This window comes from Agelaius tricolor, unplaced genomic scaffold (genome assembly GCF_023055355.1).
Source record: "Agelaius tricolor isolate 1412-34295 unplaced genomic scaffold, bAgeTri1.0.p SCAF_4, whole genome shotgun sequence".
NCBI classification, from domain to species: domain Eukaryota; kingdom Metazoa; phylum Chordata; class Aves; order Passeriformes; family Icteridae; genus Agelaius; species Agelaius tricolor.
The window spans coordinates 14,326,399-14,347,663 of NW_027269264.1; the positions used below are offsets into that span (position 1 = coordinate 14,326,399).

Genomic DNA, 21,265 nt, shown 5'->3' on the forward strand with positions numbered 1-21,265 from the left:
CTCCCTCCCTCCCTCCCTGTCTCTGTTTCTCCCTCCCTCCCTCCCTGTCTCTGTTTCTCCCTCCCTCCATCCCTCTGTCCCTCCATCCTCCCATTTCTCCATCCATTCTCAGTTTGGCATCTCATTCTGCACCCACAGGTAGGCCTGGGAGCGCTAGCCCTGGGAACAAATGGATGTGAAACACATCCAAGACGTTTTTAGTGCATTCCTCTCTCCTCTGCTCATGCCTAGATTTTCTTCTTTTGTTTAGTGCTCGTTAAGAGCAAATGGCTTTACATACTTATATCACGTAAGCACAGACAGATCGAATATCTGCCCTCCTTCTTTCTAAGTGTGGCAGAGAGTTGGAGAAGGGTAAGAGCAGAACTAGTATACACAATATTTCCAATTTATGCAATCTCCACATGTTTTCAGTTCAGTTATTTCCTGCATCTGATGTGTTTTTCATGGATTTAGTAATCCTCATGGGATTAATGCCTAAGATCTGGCCCCCACCATGAACCCATGGAAACTTTTACAATCCACAGTCCCTTGCACCAAGTAATTCTCCAAGTTTCCTACCCCTTACATGAAGAGCTATATCTTTCTGGTAATACGGTCCCCAGGAGTTTTGATTGATAACTCCATTTCTTTTATTGGAAGAGGTATTAAACATCCAGTCCTTTCTTACCTTCTACAAGATAAGTATGTTTCAACAGACCTTTAATATCTTCTCTCTGCGGTCCTTTCTTTCTGAATAATGATATTCAGCCTACCCAGTGCTCCCCAGACCTCACCAGCTCCAGATATTTATTCACCTGAGTTGCCCTTCAAATCCTTCCCTGTAATACTGTTTCTATCCTGAGACAAGAAGACCAGGACCACTCATTATATTTACAACTGGCACAAATCATGATTTTATACAGTGGCATGGTGGTGCCATCTAAGAGTTCCCAGTATCTGCTTTGCTTTATTGACTGTTGCTGAACAGTGAGGTGACATTTTTGTAGAGCAGCCTCCCACAGTCCCAAGACTGTGTCATTTCCGCCCCCCAACTCCTCCCTCTCCCCAGACCCCATCCATCTTAAGTAGTAATGGTCAAGGTAGAGCTAATAATTCTAACTTAAGAAACTAAAAATATTTGTAGGAGCAAGAGTGTCTGCCAGACACCCCCACAGGGATGAGCCAGAAATCTCAAGGAACAGGGGTCCACAACAATAGAACAAGACCTTTACAACAGTGTTTGGATACAGAAAGATGGTAGCTAGTGACCTGGCACAGTCTGCTGAGCAGCTGGGCCAGGACCACACATAAACAATTTAATCCAGCACCTCTTTTACTGAAAATGAATAACAAAACCTTAATAAATCAACATTACTTATTGCTGTATTTGGGGTAATAAATTCTTTAGTTTATCAGTAGCTTGTGGCTTCCACAGCATGTTCTTTGAACAGTTTGCCTTTCAGTTACATCCCCTTTCTCTCCTGAACAATAAATTAGCATTCATTTTTTTTAAAGGAAAAGAGGGGAAAAAGAGGATATATTACAATTTTTTCAAAGCAAAAGGAAAAATGCAACATCTTTTTGACATATATCTTAAAATAATATGAGGATAACTTTCTCTGAGTGTTAGATGCCTATGCATAAATAATAAAGGATGTTATGTTATTTACAGTGTTACACAATAAACTAAGAGCGTCTCATTTAACACAATATCCATAAAGACAGTAAATAATGAAAACATCCACATATGTACAAGACATATTTACAATAGAATAGAGAATTACAAATGATGATAATTGGCCATGTTCTTTGTCTGCCCTTCTCTGCAGCATTTCATAGGTGCTTTTATGTTTCTTACTAGAAGTAAGACCCAGGTAATGGTAAGTAGCCACACTGCAGGGCCAAGAAGTGCTCAACAGGCTGAGAGGTGTGTCCTAGGAGGAGACACCAGTTTGCTATCCTGGATGCTCAGGAAACTGCTTGCAGTGTGTGTGAGAGAAGCAGGGAGATGCAGCATTGTTGTTTTGGAGTACTGGAAAGAAGGAGCTTTCCTGTTTCCCTGATAAAGGCAGTGATTGATCTCTTAAACCTGGGTGTGTTGGGGTGGCTCAAGTGAGGAAGGGGATAACTGGGCCAAAAGGAGGGAGTAGGCTTTTCTCTGTTCCATGAGAACCTGTATGGAGCTGTAATGGTCTACACCCCTTAAATAGGCAGGCTGTACCACGTTGTGCACAACATTATCTAGCTATACACTCTTGAAAGAAACCTTTCATGTTGGAGGAATTCCTGTATAAACACATACACAGGAAAAACTCATGGCTCAACTTAAATTACATGGAAATAAACCAGGACAATCTTAACAACTCTGCCACCACTGGAATATTTCCCCCCTCTTTAAAGTATGTTTCTTCTTGCCATGACTTTCAGCCAAAGAACTGGCAAGCATCACATAGTGATGGCTCAAGGGTGTTGGGACTGCCTAGCTCAAAGGTCTGGGAAATGAAGCAAATATCCCCAACAGGGGAGCCGGCCTTTTCCATAGGCACTTGCTGGCTCTGCTCCATGCTGCTGCAGCCTCCAGCCCCTTGGCCAGCAGGAACTGGCTGCAGCCTGCCAGCAGCACCTGTGGCCAGGTAGACTCACTAACTTCTGGGTGTGAACCTGACTGAACGCTCACAGTGCGATAAACACAAGCTGAGAGGTGAGGGTCGGTGAACTCTTCCCGCTTCTGTGCGTGCCAAGCCAGGGCAATTCCCGAATTCACTGCTGCATGAATTGTGCTGTAAGGCTGGGTTCTTCACAAAGATCTAAGGGCTTAGGCAGCCATATCCCCAATTGTATTTTCTTGTTCTTAGGTCCATGTGAAGTCTCCAGCCTAATTTCATGCTTGCTCTGTAACACACAGTTATATATTCCGAGGGGTAGGAATAGCAGGAACTGCACAACAATTTGACTTTGAGGCACTGCAACACAAGAGGTGTGACATTTCCCCCTAGACCTATACCAAACAAATCTCACATGTACAGCTCCCAAGTATGGAATTGCTCCTTCATTTTGTACTGTCCCTCCACAATAACAGTGTTAGTAGTCAAATAATCTACTCAACATCAAGGCATGGTCCCTTTCCATCCTCATTAATCTGTCTGGGATATTATAGATACTTAAACGAGAGCTGGCCTTGTGGTTGATATATGCTGGAGGAGTTTACAAAAGACCTGTTTTATAATCTCTATTCTGCAACTAAGATGGGTGATTTTGGGGCAAATCTCTTGTTTCTCTGCCATCCTTTTTCTGTCTCATCTGTCCTGCAAGGTCTTTGCAGTGTCAGAGGCCTTCCTGAAGGGAAGATATTCAAGTGCCCAAGGAAACTCAACAGTGCAAATCTTTTGGAAACTCGTGGCCTTCATTAGGAAAGCCCACCTGACCCTCTGTACTACTGAGTTGCAGAGTTACTGGAGAGATGGATATTCTGCTGCATGGGACTGCAGATAAATAGGCATGACTAAAGGGATGAAAATGAGAATATGGCATATAGAATTTGTAGAGAGCTTTTGTTTCAGTCTGCAAAGGCAAAGTGTGTTCAAGTACATGCCAGCTAGGGAAAAATGGCAAAGGGGACTAAGTCCAGACAGTATGTATTTGCCATCTTCCACAGATTTCTCAAATAAGCAGTGCTATTCCAGCCACCACATAGCCCAAAGCTGTGCTAGTTTCCTAGCCTTTTGGTTCTACCCCTGATATTCTATTGAACAACTTTGTTTCCTATACTAAGGGTTTTTTTTTTTTTTTGGTTTTTTTTTTTTTTGGTTCTTTTTCTGCTGAATCTGGTGTTCATGTAGACTCACTTGTGTTCTTACTAATGTGATATTGTTATTTATACAGTGAGGAACTCACTGATTTTTGTCATCCTGGCAAAGATCTTCTTTTGCTATACTTTGCTTTCAGCCTCAAATCAATAGGACACCTTGTTCAGCAAAACTCTTAGGCGCATGCTTAACTTTTTGCATGTGCTGGATGTGTCAATGAGAGTCTAGCACATGCTGAAGGTAACTTTTGCTGGGATTAGCATAAGCATATGCTTGAACAATTTACTGAGTTGGGACTTTTGTACCTCAGGTTTGCATCTCACAAATTTTCCTTGATGTATTTCTCTTCATTTAACTAGGACCAGAATGTGGCCCAAAGGATGAGTGTAGTTTGGCTGAAATTATTTTTGTCTTGACAGGGCTCTTATTTAGAGCTCAGTAATACCTGTAAAACACATGTTCTCATTTTCAGAATCCCCAGAGTCTAGGAAAAACATTTGTTTTCCACATCAATCCTGAGTCAATGCTGTGCCAACTGAACACACAACAAAAAAATCAAAAGCATAGAAGAGGCAGAGTGACCCTGACTAAACTGATAGGAATTCAGCGCAAAAGAGTCCATTTGCTTCTGTCTGGATGGATGCTTCTACTCCAGCACTGACAGCATCCTTGTTCATTACTAGTCAATGACTTGAAGACTGTCACTGGCTATATAAACACTGATATTAAATAGTCACACATGGGTTACTAGGGCTGTAACTCACATGGTGTGCTTGCCTTCATAAATGGGCTCTGCATCAGCCTTGCCTCTCTCAGCCCAAGTAATGGAGTCAGTAAAGGTGAGTGGAAATAAACTCCACACATCTGCTTTGTCCCTCCTACGTGCCTATACTTTTTAACCATTCAGCAAATCATGTTCTTCTTCCCTGAAAGGCCTTTCTTTGTCCAAGAGTAAGCCTTACTCCAACAGCAACTCTGACAAGGTATTGCTAGAAGCTTGTCAGGGTTCTTTCTGAGGAAGGAAAAAAGGGGAAGAAAATTGAGTGGAAACAAAAGAATAAGTCATGTATTAGAAATCAACATTAAGAAATAGAGGTGAAAACTGATTGCACTTTTATTAGTGGCATTTGTTTTCCAGCTAGATCTCTTCCTTGCTTGATTACAGATATCTATTATATTTGCCCCATTAACATAAACTAATATAAATGTTTTCTCTTTTTTTTTTTTTCCTTTTTTCTTCTTTTTTTTTTCTTTTTTTGTTTGAATAGAGTATTGGGTTCAAAGCCTCAGCTAACTTAAACCCATTTCCTAAGGGATAACTAGAACAATTAATATCTGGAAAATAATGAAATGGCAGCTCCTAGTGATTACAAGCTAACCTCTGATTAATAATATATTTGGTTTAAAATCACAGTATTACTTTCTTTCTATAAGTTAAATTACTTAATGCAGGTTGGCTTTTTTTTTTGTTTGTATGTTTTTTGTTATCCTGCTGTAATTAATAGTAGCATGCTGTTGGATCTACTATTATCCCAGTGCTCAAAGAAGCAAACCTTTTGCTGGCAGAGAGCAGACAAAACTCATCTCATATACGGAAAGCAAATAAAAGTTCTCATATAAGAAACTTTTTTTTTTTTTTTTTTACTTTTTTATCTTTTTTTTTTTAATCTTTTTTTTTTCCTTTCTGACTCTGTGTGTGTGTATATGTGTGTTTTTCTGGTGGAGTAGGGTGAGAGTGCCATTACAGGGCTTTCTGATTTAGAGACTCTACAGCAAGCGACCAGAGGGACTTCTGCAATTCTTGCAAATCATACATCCAGTCATTATAATGCAGTGCACAAAAAGCTAGGACAACTGAGGGCTAAAAGGTTTTGCAAAATACTATGGGACAGCCATCATTGTAACTGTACAAAACTTGCTCTCAACTTAACATAACATAAAGGCACCATTGATATCTTTCCCCATTTTTGAAATACTGTAAAAAATTGCTACATATGGCACATAACACATTTGTACATACGTATATTTAATTTATAAAAGTTTTCTTCCCCTCCTGTTTTCTATCAGCGGAATTGCTAAAATAAAATAAATTGTTTAATTTAAAGGTGGAATACTTCATTATATAAAATAAAGTTTTACATGTGAATCTATGTGTTTTATGTTTTATACAGCAATAGGGTCTTGGTTAGCTATCACACTGGACAACCTTGCTTGTAACTCTTCTGGTGTGGAGAAGCGATTTGCCGGGTTAGTCCTGGTTTCAGCCAGCCGGAAGGCAGCGGCTGGCTCCAGACCGGCTGCCCCGGGGTTCGGTATGCTCAGGAATGGTGTATCCTCACCTATTCTTTCATCTTCCGTTTCGGTCTCAGAGCTGCTGCTCTCAGAGCTTGTGTCAGAGTCCACTTCCACCCTGCTGGAAATGTGGCCGTTGGGCTTTGTTCTTTTGACCCTCCGGCTGTTGGTGAGTTTCTTTGGAGGCTCCTGTGCTGGTTCGTACTCCTGCGTGGTCTCGTACTCCTCATCCTCCACGATCCGCAGAGGACTTGGTGGCAGGCTGCTGCTCTCATGGGTGGGATTGTGGTGAAAGGAGTTGAATTGCTGAAGGTGGTGGTCGTACTTCTCATGCAGCTGCAGTGGAGTCACCAGGAGCAGAGGTCGCTCTTCTTCTATGAAGGGACTCACTGCCACGGAAGGGATGGAGATGGTCAGGCTGGAAGCCGGGGGTGACGTCGTGGACGGACGGGACTTGGGAGAAGTTGGAGTGTGAAAATCAACGGGTGACATGCGAGCTGGTGTGGTCATAGCTGAGACATACCTGAAGAAAAGAGATGGGGACAGGTTGCGAGCACAGGAGCAGTGGTGACCTGTAAAAACAGCAGCTCACGTGGGAGAGAAATGACAGGGATTCCCTTAAGATCCCCAGCATCCTCACACAGGGCTACTAAGAAACCTTTCCTGTATATTAATCCTACAAACTGCTGACTTCTGGGACTCTGGGCAAAAACATATGAAAGCAGGAGGAACACAGCAAAACTCCCAGATCCCAGCCATGGAGATGCTGTAAATTTTTTACCAGAATAACTTTCTGGAATGAATCCAAGAATGGGATTCAGAGACAGACAGGCTGCCAGAAACAAAACACATTTGCAAGTATTTTCTCAAAAGGAAAACAGCTGCTGTACTTCCGGAAGGATTTGACCAGAATCTGGGGTACATGCAAACAGACAGGGGGAAAGAAAGGAAGGGAACTGAAGGACAGTCCTCTTGGGGCTTCACCCTCTTCTGGCAACCAAACTGTCTCAGGCTAGGGAGAAAAGTAATGTTTGAATAAAATATAGAGCCAGATTCTGCTAATTTTAATCACCAAGGGTAGTCAGAGAAGCATTTGTGCTGCTCCACTCCTGGGTGCTAGTTACCCTGGCTGGTAGATCTATCTGCAAAGAAGCACAGAGTATCATTTGTCCTCATATGGGAACAAATGCTGAAAGACAGGATTGTCTGGCCTAGTGCCCATGACTTCTCTGCAAAATTTCTCCCTGTTCTTGTGGGAAGGGTAGTGGTCACAAGTGATTTCTGAAAATGAAGCTCAGGTGCCATTACAGGGTTTGTCCCAAAGAAACAGAACAAAAAATGTGAAGCTCTCAACTAGTTTTAATCAGTAGACATGCTATGAGGTCATGTGGATTCATGCCAGGTGAGGATCTGCCTAAAACCACTCGATCAAAACCACAGTGCCCAGCATGACACTTTGCATGGTTGGGCTTTGCTTTTATTCTTATCCTAAATTCACCTGCCCGAATTTCATCTGTGTCTAAAGTTAAAATTGTTCTGAGCACCATCACAGGCCCATTGAGAAAAGCTATATGTCTATGCTTGATGTAGTTATTTAGTTTTCCATTAGTGGTTTATTTATCTGAGCCTGAAATTACCAAAATAAACCTGAATCCATCTTTCTTATCCAATCTATGACTCAGTTGCACATATTGCACTTGATAAAAATGGAGTTACAGGAAAAGGGAGAAAATGGGACAGTTTCTGGACAGATGTGCAGCAGCATAAATTGATTTCACTAGAGGCGCATTGATTGCACATTGATTTACATGAACTGAGGAGCAAGAGAAAGGAAAAAACGAAACCTGGAGTTATGCAAAGGAATTAAGTTGGTTAAGCAAAGGGCAATGAATAGGTCTGTGCACTGGATGAATTAAGTAATTTTTCTGTTTCCATGAGTGAGCTTTTAATTCCTTTCACATTTTTAATAGGCATTGTCTGAAAAACTGAAGCCTTTCTGCTTTCCCAGTTGGTACATTGTTGGATATATGTCTTTATGACACACTGGATTTTAGTAAACTGGTTCTGTTAACCTATTGAGTTGGTTAAATGTGTTCAATGTACTGTGCAGGCTTCCAACAGTGTCAAGTTACTCACACTGAAGTGTTGTGCATTCACACATTTCTGGTCTGTTCCCCCACACCCTAACAGAGGAGTGCTAACTAGCTGCTGTCTGCAATCTGAGGCTCAGGAGCTGAACTTGTGCAGCTCTAGCCCATCCTGAAAGGAAGGTTAAAAGGTGATTGATTTATCCAGCTTCATGGCCAACTATGCTGGCTCAGTGAAAGGGGATCAGAGCGTACCCATGGCCATCCAGCACACATTAACTTGTTATATGCTGCCAGCTTCATCATATAGTCCAGCCTTTTGTGCAGAGACAGTGTTTTTTGATCTTCTATCCTGTAAGACAGCTAAGGACATCCAAGACAAAACTGCTTGTGCCCTCTGCTTGTGTACACAGGTGGCAGGGCATGGGATCCAGCAAATATATGGGTAATGCAAAATAACCCCTTGTAATGTCTGTTCAATTTAATTTGAAAATTGAGGGAGTAGAGCCTTGGTCTACCAATTCTCAGTACAGCAACATGTGATGGCTTCAGGAAGTAATTTGTCAGCTCCTACATTCCTTTATGTTTCTAAGTAATTTTTAGTTCCAAATAACTCTCACTTTCTCCCTTATATACACAAGCCATCTCAGGAACAATGGGTGATGTATTTCTTGCTTGCTAAAAAAAGATGAGGCCTGCAATTAATGCCCAGGGAACTATCATCTCCCACGTTCCAAATTTGTGTTTGCTTCAGGCACAGGCAAGGATGTCAATGCCTGAGGAATTATCACAGAAATGTTGCTGCTATTGACTTATAGTACAACCTTCAAGAGATAAAATAATTGAGGAAATGCCTTCTTTCTTCTTAGAAAAACAAAAAGGAATATGGTCTCTCCTCTCCCCCAGTGCCACCCCCCCCAGTTAAATCTAAACAGTTTGTATTAGAATGATGCTTTGGGTGTTCCATGCAATGCAGGCAGACAGCAGGAATGGTCTTCACTTCTCACATGCAGATGCCCAAATATACTAAGCTGTACTACTCACCATTGGCAGGAGTGTGGCCGTGCATCCTGCTGGTTCCCAGGCAGGAGACAACATGGTATTTACTGTTACAGGTCCTGATCCAGCAAAGCACTTAAGCACATGCTGAGCTCTACCCATGTGAGTAATCTTGCTGATTTCAGTGGGCCTACTTGCACAATTAAAAGATAATCTTGTCAAAGTGCTCTGCTGGATAGGAGCCATGGCTGTTTATGTCATGTGAGCCACGTATCTTCAAATTAAATTCCATAGTAAATAACACAAAATTTTTAATGAGAGGGTAGTTTATTATCCTTGGTGGTGGTACTACACTCAGGGTCCTTCCTCAGTGGTCCCTCTTCCTGCTGCTTAGCAGTTGTTTGTGTGGCAGAGGGAGTACCACAGAAATGGCATTTGCTGTATGTACGCATTCATTTTTATGAAAACCACAATTTGTCTCCTATACAACTCAGTCTCCTTGGGGATTGCCTGGCTGCATTTTTGGCATCATGGACACTCCACAAGGCCAAATCCCTTGTGATTTCAAAGTCCTCAGAGAACTGGTCCATAACCTTTTGTTTTCCTTTTATTCTGCCTTTAAAAAAAAGCTCTTTTTAAATGTCTTGTTTCTTGTCAATCTTTCTGTTGCTATTCTGGGGCCATCTTGAACTAAAATGCTAGCCTAAACCTGAGCAGGATTTTTTCAGTTAAAGTTTTTTGTGACTGATGTACTTCTAGGCAGACCATAGGAGCTGATGAACCAATCTTTTAAGAGAAAAAAAATTACTTGGTTGGAAAACTCCTGGCCTGAGTCCTTCTGGCTTGCACTTTGTGTTTCTTGCTTTTATTTAATAAAGGGTTAAGGGGAGTTCAGGAGCTGGAACACTCCAGAAAGTGAGTGGTGGCATAAATTCTATACTGCTTAGGAGTCCTTAGTGCCCTTCTCCTGTGGATCAAAACATTACTTTCTCACTGCAAAATCTCTCAGTTTTCTCATTTGCATCTTCTAAGAAATAGGTAAGTAGGCAAAGTTCTGTTTATAGTTTCCAATGGAAATTTCTGACTAATTACTCCAATGGAGCTTTTCCAAGTGCGAACTGCTGGCTAATAGGACTAAATTCAGCAGAGGCAAGAAGGGAAGAAATGCTTTTGGTAAACTTTAAATTGCTACTCAGCTCTCCACCTTTATGAATAAGGAGATGCACGCCCTACATGAACAGCTGGATTGCCGCATTTTCTCCTGTGCTCCCAAGCTTTGAAACCATCTGAGAAAACACCAGATCTTGCCAGCTGAAAGCGATGGGGTGGTGTGTCCTACCTTTCACTGTGAGGAGAGTCTCGGTAGGAATCGGGGGTCTCCCTGGCATGCCGGAGGAAGCTGTTCCCTTCCCGTGGCCCACCGATGCCATTGAGACGGCCCCGGGGCCCTGCTGGGCTGGCGTGCCTGCTGTTCTCCATGGAGGAGCTGACGAGCACCGAGTGGCTTTCAGAGAGGATGCTTTCAGTGTGGCCATTGCTCCAGCTGGAGAGCAGCAACCAGGGAAAGAGAAAGGGGGAGTGTGAGAGTGGCCTTTGGCGGCAACTGTGTATGAGCAGAAGTTTAGACAGGGAAAGGAGGGGCTCTGTTGCCACACAAGATATGCAGCATACCCTTTGGCTGGGTAACTGGAGCTGCAGAATTTAGAGAATCCACAGGAATCAAGGTGATTTAGCATGTATGGATCATAGGAGAGGAAAGGAGGGCTTTCCAGTCATTAGAATTGTCACTGATTTAGCAATTTGCATATACTAAAATTTAGTGTGACAGTATTGGAATGACATTCAGAAAATAAAGGTCATTGTCAATTCCTGGGAAGATAATTAGGTGATATGACATCAAATATTGTTAGCCTTAAAATGAAAACACTATGAAGGGAGCATAGATCTTCCCTGCTTTGTTGTTTTACACATTTTTTGGTTTTACAACAGCAACAGATCAGATATTACAGCTGCTATTTGCCTTCCCCTCTAGTACCTGTGGCTAGATGTCTGGGTGACTGTCACAGAGTGATGTGTTGTTGAGGTGTAGTGGCTTGTAGAAAACGAGGTCTCTGTTTCCCGCTCGATGACATGCTCACTGGAGATTACATTTTTCGAAACGTACTGCTGAAAAAACCCAGACAAACCTCAGGTTTACAAACTGTAATTCACAGCACATTTGTAGACATAATTCCCAATCCCTCCTTCCCAGATTTCAACCTCTTACATGTGCCAAAGCACAAATTTTGTCATTTAAATACATGCAGAAACCATACTGACACACTTGAGGACATTAATGTACACCTCTGTGTACATAGCCCATCTAGACTCAAAATTGGAGGAGACAAATGATGAAAGTAGCAAAGGTCTGCATCACAAACAAGCTATAAAAATGTAGTTAACAAGGGAACGAGTCCCAGTAGACAGATGTGTGGAAAAGCAACCCCCCATTACCATCAGATACACCAAAAATACTACTCTCTGATGGAGAAGATGGCAGCAGTTTGCGATAGCAATTTTTTCTGTGTGGAGAAAGCCAAGAGAAATCAGTCAGCAGCCTGCAGCAGCAGGTAGATGTTTAAAAGCTGTGGGGTGAGCTTTCCTGTGGCACTGGCAGCCTAGGCTGAAACAGGTACAGTGAAACCTACATTGACGAGCTGGACGTTATCGGGTGGTGGGTTGGGGTGGTGCGGCCCATTGGCCATGTTCATCACGTTGTTCCTTTCTGAGCGCAGGCTCTGACGAAGGCGATCATGCAGCTTTTTCCTCTGCTTCCTGTGCATGAAACACAGAAACAATTTTAATACACAAAAGGAGAGCAGCTGCACCTCTCAGCATATTGATGTTGGTGATAATAATGTAACATCACTTTTTTTGCCAGAATTTTCTCCACTGCTGCTAGAGCTCAGAGTAACTCTGAAAACCACAGGCCTAATTGCAGCTGGAGCTGTGGGGACTTGCACAGGGGGAAAGATATTTGGGATCCCTTCCAGGAGTCAGCAGGACAAAGGGGGACAGGAATAAGTGAGAGGAAAAGGGAAGCCATTTCTAAGCAGTGCTCTGTCTTAGGAGGAGGACTTTTCTGCACTCAGAAGGGAGGGGGGAGAGATTTTAACCCAGACAACACTTTGACACCTTCACAAGGGCCAAGGCAGAGCTTCTGACAGCCCATCAAGTTATACCTCTCCGTTCACCACAGAGAGCTGAGGTGTCTGTGCCTCAGGGCTTGCTTGCAGACACTGGAACATGGTCTTTGTGATGTGGCAGTTACACATTTTTTTGGAGGGATTCATCCCCTACCTCAATAGCGTACTTCAAATACATAAATGTGTTATAGAAGAGTGCAGACTAAGCCTCAGAAATCCAAAGTGAGAGTAAATGGCATAGGCCTGAGCCTACACACCTCCTGGCAGCTCTGGAAGGTTTTGTTTCAGCAACACCAGATTTGCTCTGAAGCCTAATGATTACCAGGTGGATGCCATGGGTGCTAATGCATTTAGTAGAACTATCCATGTACTAATGACGTGATCTCTGACTGACTTTGATGCTTCTACTGTCTCCTGTCCTTAGCTGCTGTTTCCCCACTTGCTAACAACGTGTAAGTTCTACAAGGCGTGCCTGAGGGAGCTGGGCTTGTTCAGCCCGAAGAAAAGGAGGCTCCTTCCTTCTCACTCTCTACAACTGCCTGAAAGGAGGCTGTATCCAGGTGAGGGTGGCCTCTTCTCCCAAGATAGTAGCAACAGGACAAGAGGAAATGGCCTCCTGGGCTAGGAGAAGTTCAGGTTGGACATCAGGAGGAATTTCTTCATGTAAAGGGTTATTAAGCATTGGAACGGACTGCTCAGTGGGGTTGTGGAGTCACCCACCCTGGGGTGTTCAAGAAATGACTGGTCACTTAGTGCCATGGTCCAGCTCATAAGGTGGTGGCCATTCAAAGGTTGGACACAATCTCACAGGTTTTTTCCAACCTAAATGTTTCTGTGATTCTGTAATCCTTCCAGCTCTCCTCAGAAGAACTTTTTAGAACCATTACAAGCTGTCAGCAGCAAAACTTACAGCACAGTAAAACCTGGCTATGCAGAACACACTAACTAAAACACCAAAATAAATAACCAGAGAAAGGGCTATTCAATTTCAGACTTAATTTATGAATATTACACAGTTTTCTCTCATTACATTGGAGAACTTCCACCACACTCTCACAGAATCCAGGGCAGTGAAGGGAGGATGCAGGCTTCAACACACTCTGGAATGCATATGACTTTGGCTGTGGCAAAAACGAAAATACTAAGCTGTATGCAGATAGTGATGGCAGAGTAGGACAGCATAAGAGATAACTATTTTCAATCCTGTTTTGAACTCAAGGGGACTATTTTAAGCTTTACAGAAAAGGAGGAGTGAGGAAGTGCAATAAATATGTTGAAGCTTGATAGTCATGAAGCCTAAAGACAATGAAAACATGATTTGACATACAGCATTCCACATATTTTCTCTGTGTGTATGTGCCTGGATAGTGGAAAATGCTTAATTTATATCATATCACATGAATGGCATATGCAGATACATCTTTCTTGGAAATGCTCCTGTCTCAGAAGGATACACTCTGTGGTTCATGTGGACTTTATGCTTTGAGGATAACCAGGCATCATCTTAGGACATGTAAGCAGTTAAGGTGTACAGAGATATTTGAGCAGTGCCAGGAGATATCTGAGCTACCCAAACACCTCCTGGGCTGAGAAGCAGGATTCAAGCAAGGTTTTAACTTGATTTAAAGCTCCCCTTCATGAGGCTCTGGAGACTGAGAACAATTTGAATTCCTGAACATGGTAGAGAAAGCGAGTTTTAGAAGGAGTCTGAGTTTGTCATCTACAGGACTGAAATCCTGGCACATGTAATCTGGGAATCTGTCCCTAGAAATCTGCATTATTCCACCTTCAGTGACCAGTGTATTTGAATTTGCATGCTTTTATCTGTGCTGGTGGTCCTGTAGTAAAAGGACACTAACTAAAAAAAGAAACTACTCTACAAAACTGAGATGAGAGAATAACGGGTAAGCTAGTGTGTACTTAAGAAGCTTTTATATTCAATGTGAATGATGTGCAAATAAAGTACCTCTGAATTAAGATTCAGTGTCTGAAGCTAATGCCTTGGCAATTTAGTAGCAGTATTTCTTGCAAGGTGACCAACAAAATCTAAGCAATTAAGATTATTACACTGGTTGTTCTCCTAACACCATTCCAAGATTTATCCTCGTTTCTGAGTTTTCCCCTATTTAGGGAAAAGAGCATATGCAAATCACCTCACAGATACCAGTCTGGCACCACTGCTGCATTTGGAGGGCCATGTCCTGGCATGGGACACTCATCAACTGTTTTTGAAAACAGTTAACTTTTGGTTCACAGTGATTGCTGATGTCTGGGACAAAAAAAGCATCCAGACCCCTGACGGATTCTGTGGGCTCTTTATACAGAAAATCTTACTTCAGGATCTCAACTAAATGTTTGTTGAAATACATGGTGATGTGATTTCTAAATAGCAGTAACTGATCCGATTTTTTATTACTGTTTCAGCTGCTCCCCACTGACCACTGGCACAAGGTTATGGGTAGGAGCAGCTGTGTGTATGTGTCTGGACTCTTGCTGAGAGGAACAAATGATCTCTCTCCTCCCCCACTTTCAACACATCCATTATTGGTGGGGCTTACAACAAAAACCAACTGCCAATCAGGCCTTGAAACAGTAAATCAGGTTTATACAAACGTAGAATATTTATGATAAAGTCTTTCTGTGTTTTGGTGGGGAGATTTATAAAGGCAGCCAGTAGTTTTGGCAGCAGAAATTCTGCTGATGTTCTGTGTAATTTATAGTCCAGACCGCCTCATGCATGTTTGAGAGTCACCCCCTGTAATTTAGAGACTCGCAGAACACATTTAAATGCCTACTTTTGCATTGAGAGCGCTTTTGTGTTCATTTTTTGGCCTTTGGTGTATAGTAACTTTTACCATCATTAATTGTGTCTCAAGTACAAACAAATTAGGCTTATACATAAAATTCACTGCTGGAAAGCAACATGATTCCAGGGTTGAAGTTTGTTGCTTTTCAACAGGGGAAACAGCTGAAATGGGTGATAGAAAAGAAAGCAAACAAAAAAAGACAAAAAATTTCAAAGTACATTTGAAGACTGAGAATCTTTCAGATACCTCTCTTAATTTTGCAGTGCTGATGGACATGGAGACTCACATTCATCTGGCTTGGACCAGAGCACCCTGGTCACATGTTTGTCTCTTAAGCTCACCTCTAGAGAAACCCAGATACAACCTTTTGCCCAGAGAAGCTACAGTCAACTGAGAAGGCCCTGACCAACAACCACAGATACAAAATAGAAGAGAAAAGTTTACTTGGTTTTGCAGTAGGCCACCACACACATGATGCCAACTACTAGAAGAGCAATGCAAATGCCAGTTATGGTCAGCACCCGTTTCTGGTACAGTTCCTCAGCTTCTAGAAAGGGACAAAAACAGAGAAAGTCACAACATGGAGGGTGGCTAGGCAAGGAGCACACAGTCAACAGCTGTCATGCTACAAACCACTGCATAGATTCACACAGCCACACCGAGACATAGCCACCACACTTCAGGCAGACTCATTATTGACTGCAAGAACAGGACTACACCACAAACTATTAACACAATACTGGGGATGAGAACAATTACAGAATTACAGTCAAAAGTCACTTTTTTTTTTTTTTTAAGCCAACAAGAATAATATCTAAGAAACAACTTCTTAGTTGACAAACACAGCATTTGCTGGAAATAAAAATGAAGTGTGGTAAGGTAATAACAAGAATTTGCAAATGCCTTGGAAGTTTTGCAAAGACAGCTGGAATGAAAGCCATTTTTACAGGTCTTATGAGAAATTTATTTTCTTATATCTTTTTTGGATTGTTTTCACGTGCAATATCCCTCTGGTCCCACATCAATTTATATCTCAGCTGTCTTTACAGGAGAAATTTTAAAATGCTCTTGTACATTTGAGACATGAGCTTGGCTTGTAATTATATCACCAATGGAAATGAAGACAGCTTTTGAGCTCTGGTCATAAAATTCAGACCCTTTCTCCAGTGCTCCTCCTAAAACACAACAATATCCACAACCAGCAGTGCCTTGTGTGAGAGAAATGCAGAGTTTCAACTTGTTTGTGATCAACAAAGGAACTCTCTATCTAGGGTGGCAGCTTACTCAGTAATGACAACTTGCTACCAATCTCATTCATCGGAGATATTCATTTTTATAAAGGTGTTAGTAGCACTGCTAATGTTTGGGCTGGAGCTACTGATGCTTTCCAGCCTTGCTCGTGCTTGGCAGAGAGCAGTGCTGAGTGCTCTGCTGGGGAAATTTTACGTAAGGAGTTCTGAAACACAGGCGCATTCTGTGTTGACACTATACAGATGAGGATTTGTGTTCCTGCTGTTAGGACAAAAATGGATGTCTACCTTTACTCAAGTCTTATTTTTGATTAGGCAGTTTAGGCAGAGAGAACAATAGTGATCTGCCATATTGACCACAGTCAGAATACAAGCAGGTGATTAAAAATAAATGAATGAATTAGAACTGCACAGCTTTGCACTACCTTTGGGATAAATGTCAGCATTATTCCTGGTGGAAGGGACTTACATCTGGCTGGTACAGAGGTGCACAGTGATCTCTCACACGTGCCATGTATCTCTCACGTGTCCAAATGATGTGCTGTCATAAATGACACAGCAGTTAAGGGGAAAATACTCTTTACTGAACAGGGAGTAGACTTCCCTTCTTCATGTTTTCTGAGCTTGTCTAGTTTTATTTTAAAGTTGCTGGGGTTAAGTGGCAAATACTCCATGCAACAAACCAAAAAGCAAAAATAGATCTTAATTTCTCTGATACAATGCACCACAGCATGGAACAAGTTTGTCTTACAAGCCAAACCCACTGTAAATCAAACACCAGCAAACAGGTCATGAGCACTGTCAGACAAAATTAATAGTACTAATTATTAACAAAGATGGGGGAAGAGGAAAGAAGAAGTGAGTGTGGTAAAACTAGGATGCTGCAAAAATTTATTAAAGAAAAATAAATATCACTCCAAGAACAGAAAGTCAAAGAAGAGAAGGAAGAAATGGCTGAAACTCCAACCAAACCAAACTATGACAAAGAAAAAGAGGAAGGTGAAATATAAGGAAAGACAGGAAAAAAGGGTACAGAAGTCAACTACAGGCCTGGCACAGCATGCTTGGAACTGGAAAAAACCAGAGAGAAGAAATGCTTGGGGACAAAAAAAAAGGTTGAAGCAGAGTGTGAAGGGATTTCTCATACAGCATAACTCCTCACCTAGGCTAGTTAGTGGCACTGGATCCCCTTCCCTTTTTTGCCCCTTCTGAAAGCGCTTATTAGTTAGCCATGGAAATGGTGTATTACAAGGATGTCACAGGAAACAGGAGAATTTAGGGGCTAATCTGAAATGCTTTGAATTATTATTATTATTTTATTGTCATGCTGTCAGCTGTTAGCTTATGAAAGCAAAATGAATAATGATGTATCAAGCTCTTCTTTTTTTTTGAGCACAAGGCAGAGGAAGTAGAAGATTAACAGTGGACACTCTGCTCAGTTTTTGTACTGACGGAAAAATTGCACTGACTCTGGGAAGTTTGGCGCAGGCTGAGGCAGTTGCAAATGAGCTGGGCAGCTGGCTGGTGATGGTCTGACTGAGTTTGCCTGTGGGCTGAGGCTGGTTTCATATGTGTGGGACTTTCTGGGTGCTCACTCACTGCAGGGGATGGGGGACGATGAGAGGGAGCAGGGCTGTGGGTGCAGCCCTGAGCAATGCTCCCAGCACCAGCAATACTGCTGGGACTGTAGGTCTTGATGGGCATGGGAAACTAAATCCCTGGATCTGCTTTCATAGCCTTAGTTCCCTCCTGTGCCCTTTGAAACAAGGCCCGAAGGAAAATGCAGCTTGACATGGTGTGCATGAATGGTGGTGCTGCCATGCCCTCCCTCAAACTCCAGGAGCAAGGTCTGCCCAGGAAAGCACTTGGGCATGTCATGCCCAGCAAACCAGCAAGCTCTCATGTAAACATGGCTGTGCTCCGGGCTGGCAGGGGACAGCCAAGGCCAAATGAGGGATGCCCAGATGTTTTGCGGGGCCAGTGAGGGTGACAGGGGATGCTGGCAGCTGGGACATGACTGGGATAGCCTGGTCAAGACTTTGCAGATGGCTTGGTGCCTCAAAGACAAGCCTTGGACTCTGTTTAAGGGCAAGAAGAGTTTTGTGAAGAACTCCTGTGGGGCACTTGGGTTACACTACATCTTGCCCCAAAACTGCCTTCTGTCTCTGACCAGTGTTTACATTTATGGAGTCAGTTAATGACACCCAGCTAAATTACGTATGCTGATTAAACTACCTTGAAAAAAATTTATAGCAGCCTTGCAGGAAAGTCTGTAAAGAATTTTATGTGCAGTGAGAATTTAGGAAAGATTTTACCCTGTTAAGTATTAAAAAGAATTTCAATAATTTTTTTACCCTACAGAATGCTAGGAAAATCAAATCATAATAATACTTAAGTCAAGGTATTACATAAGCAGCCTTTCAAATATTCATATTATGCAATTAATTTCACATCACTCTAATTTATACATAACTGATGATATATGAAGTCTTGAACTAGCTCTGTTTTAAAGTTTTTCTTCTTACATATCTCTGGGGATTTTTAAAAGAATTTAATTCCAAGAGGTTGTTCTGCTAATGTAATTCCATATATAAAGCATAACATGCATGTCAGTTTTTAAAAGGATTTTAATTTAACTCCTCATATGTTAATGTAGCTGTACGTCTTCCACTCTTCCACTATAATCTAATACATGTGAGTGGGAATTACTGCTAACTTAGGATAATAATAAAAACAAAAAGAATCTGGGTTGTGAGTGATTTTTAAAATTTGGCCTTTTAATGGGTTTTCCACAGTTCACAGCTTAAGCTAATGACATTTTGTGGGGGCATTTTTAATAAGAACATGAATGAAAACTGCCTCACCATCTGTTTTTTTATATTTTTATTTATCAATAATTATAGGAGATTCCAAACTAAAAGTGACCTGAATTTCAAGTTAGCCTATTCATGTAATGCATTATTTGTACCTCTGAATACAAATAGCTAGTTAGATAAGTACAGTCTATTCATGAATAAGACGTAAAGATCTATTTCTATTATATTTAAAGCTGAAGTGTGAAAACAGTACCCATTGCCAATGTTCTTGTTGAGCTTACTTTTAGAAATATTCAGTTTATTTGCTGACTTGAGGATCTGGAGTCTAGCTGTAAACTTCTACTTAAATTCCTAAATAACTTTCAGTCCACTTTGAGTTTATGGACCTGGAAAGGAACGTATATATTCATATCATTTACAGATATGTATAGGCAATTGGTTTACACATGATGTGTAACCACCAAGATGTGGGTTTAGACATGAAACTTGACTTGAAAATCAGAGCTCAACACTGCAAATTTGCATGATTTTAAGTGGCCATAACAGTTTCTGCCTTTTAATATACTAGTTAGACATTTTGCTTAACACTTAGAGTATTTCCAAAACCTGGCAACCCAAGAAAAACTCACCAAAAGCAGAGGTCAAAACTAGTCACAACTATACAGCAGAAAAAGGAATGTACACAATGTTATGATCACTCCAGTAATTCCTAGAAACTCCTTAAGTCTATTAATATCCTATCCATATTTTGATGACCATTTTAGTGAACTAATCTCCACTAACACTTCGACAAGGGTTGTTGTTATAGCTGTATGATCCCTTTTAAAGCATGAAGAAATTGGTTAGGAATTGAAAGGGGGAAGTGGAGAAAAAAAAAATTAAAAGGGGTTTATCTCTCAGGGTCTAGAATCTGCAGGCTAAAAGGAATGATTGTTCCATACCCATAAATTCAATCCCAAGATGCTCTGCCAATGCAGAAAGTTGTCAAAAAAAGAAAGAAAAAGGAAAAAGTTTCAGAAAAGAGCAATACACTGTATTTAAAAATAAATTACATATGAGAATTACAGCTATTCTGTGTCTGCACATGAAACAGGACAAAGGGCACATGGTTATGTGGGCAGTGCTCAAGTGCACCTTTCTTAGCTATGTGACCAGACCTTCTGCAAGGCTTATACACAAAAATATGTATACATGGAGCATCTGAGCAGCCACAGTCTAGGAAACGCAACAGGAACCATTAACCCTTAAAGATCTTACTGAGATGAACAGGGCTGTGGGCTGAGCATGCCATGTACAACGGCTGATTGTTTTGGGAACATGACAGCAAAGGGATGCTCTATGAAGGGCAGCATACCCCTGTAAATGGGTTGTGCATCGCTCTCTCTTCTGACCCTGCTTCTGTCCCCGCAATGTGTACCCTTGCTCTTGAAGGCTGTGACCCAGAGGGGCTGGCACTGATTACTCAGTAGTGGGAGTATTCTGCTTTGCAAATGGACTGCAGCAGGCCTCCATCTTCTGGAAAATGAGGAGCCAACCCCCTTTCCCTGTCTTTGGACTGTGCTGTGTTGGCAGAACAACTTGCTGACCAACTGTATGGACCCTGGGGTGCAGGGGTCCTGATCCCTTACAGTAATCACTGCCTAAATCAGCACACCCAGGCCCCAGCACCTGTGGGTCAAGAGGAACACAGGTTTCCCCCCAGCAGGTACCCTAGGAGATCCTCCCCATGGGGTCAACACCACAGCCATAGTAGCTCTTGCCTTTTTTTGTTCTTGTATGCTGTGAAATTTACATCCAATGATAATTTTCACAGCAAATGGATTTTTTAATGTAGTTTGCACACATGGGGAATGTCAATTCTTTGTTGTCAATCAGTAACATTTTAAGGGTTAAGTACGTTGGAATCCATCCAGGTCTCTTCCTAAAGGGCCAGTATCACATGCCTACCTGACCTCTGCTAATGATATACATTAGTTGCATAGAAAGCTTGATTAAATCTTCAGTAAAATGAATGACATGCCCATGCATATATATTGCTGTA

At 41.8% G+C, this 21,265-nt stretch overlaps 1 protein-coding gene across 14 annotated transcripts in view; it reads right to left on the minus strand.

Moving 5' to 3' along the window:
• Positions 1 to 1,339: 1,339 nt before the first annotated feature.
• NRG1 (neuregulin 1) overlaps positions 1,340 to 21,265 on the minus strand; it is a 452,615-nt gene continuing 432,689 nt past the window's right edge. For 10 of the 14 annotated variants that reach the window (XM_071424698.1, XM_071424693.1, XM_071424699.1 and 7 more), the window contains 6 exons: positions 20,166 to 20,189; positions 15,603 to 15,705; positions 11,854 to 11,980; positions 11,202 to 11,332; positions 10,506 to 10,709; positions 1,340 to 6,603 (listed from right to left, as the gene is read on the minus strand). In XM_071424698.1, the coding sequence (XP_071280799.1) occupies positions 5,952 to 6,603; positions 10,506 to 10,709; positions 11,202 to 11,332; positions 11,854 to 11,980; positions 15,603 to 15,705; positions 20,166 to 20,189 (1,241 nt within the window). In that variant the 3' untranslated portion in view covers positions 1,340 to 5,951. The remainder of the gene's footprint in view (positions 6,604 to 10,505; positions 10,710 to 11,201; positions 11,333 to 11,853; positions 11,981 to 15,602; positions 15,706 to 20,165; positions 20,190 to 21,265) is intronic. The other 4 variants (XM_071424692.1, XM_071424691.1, XM_071424690.1 and 1 more) reach the window with 3 other exon arrangements.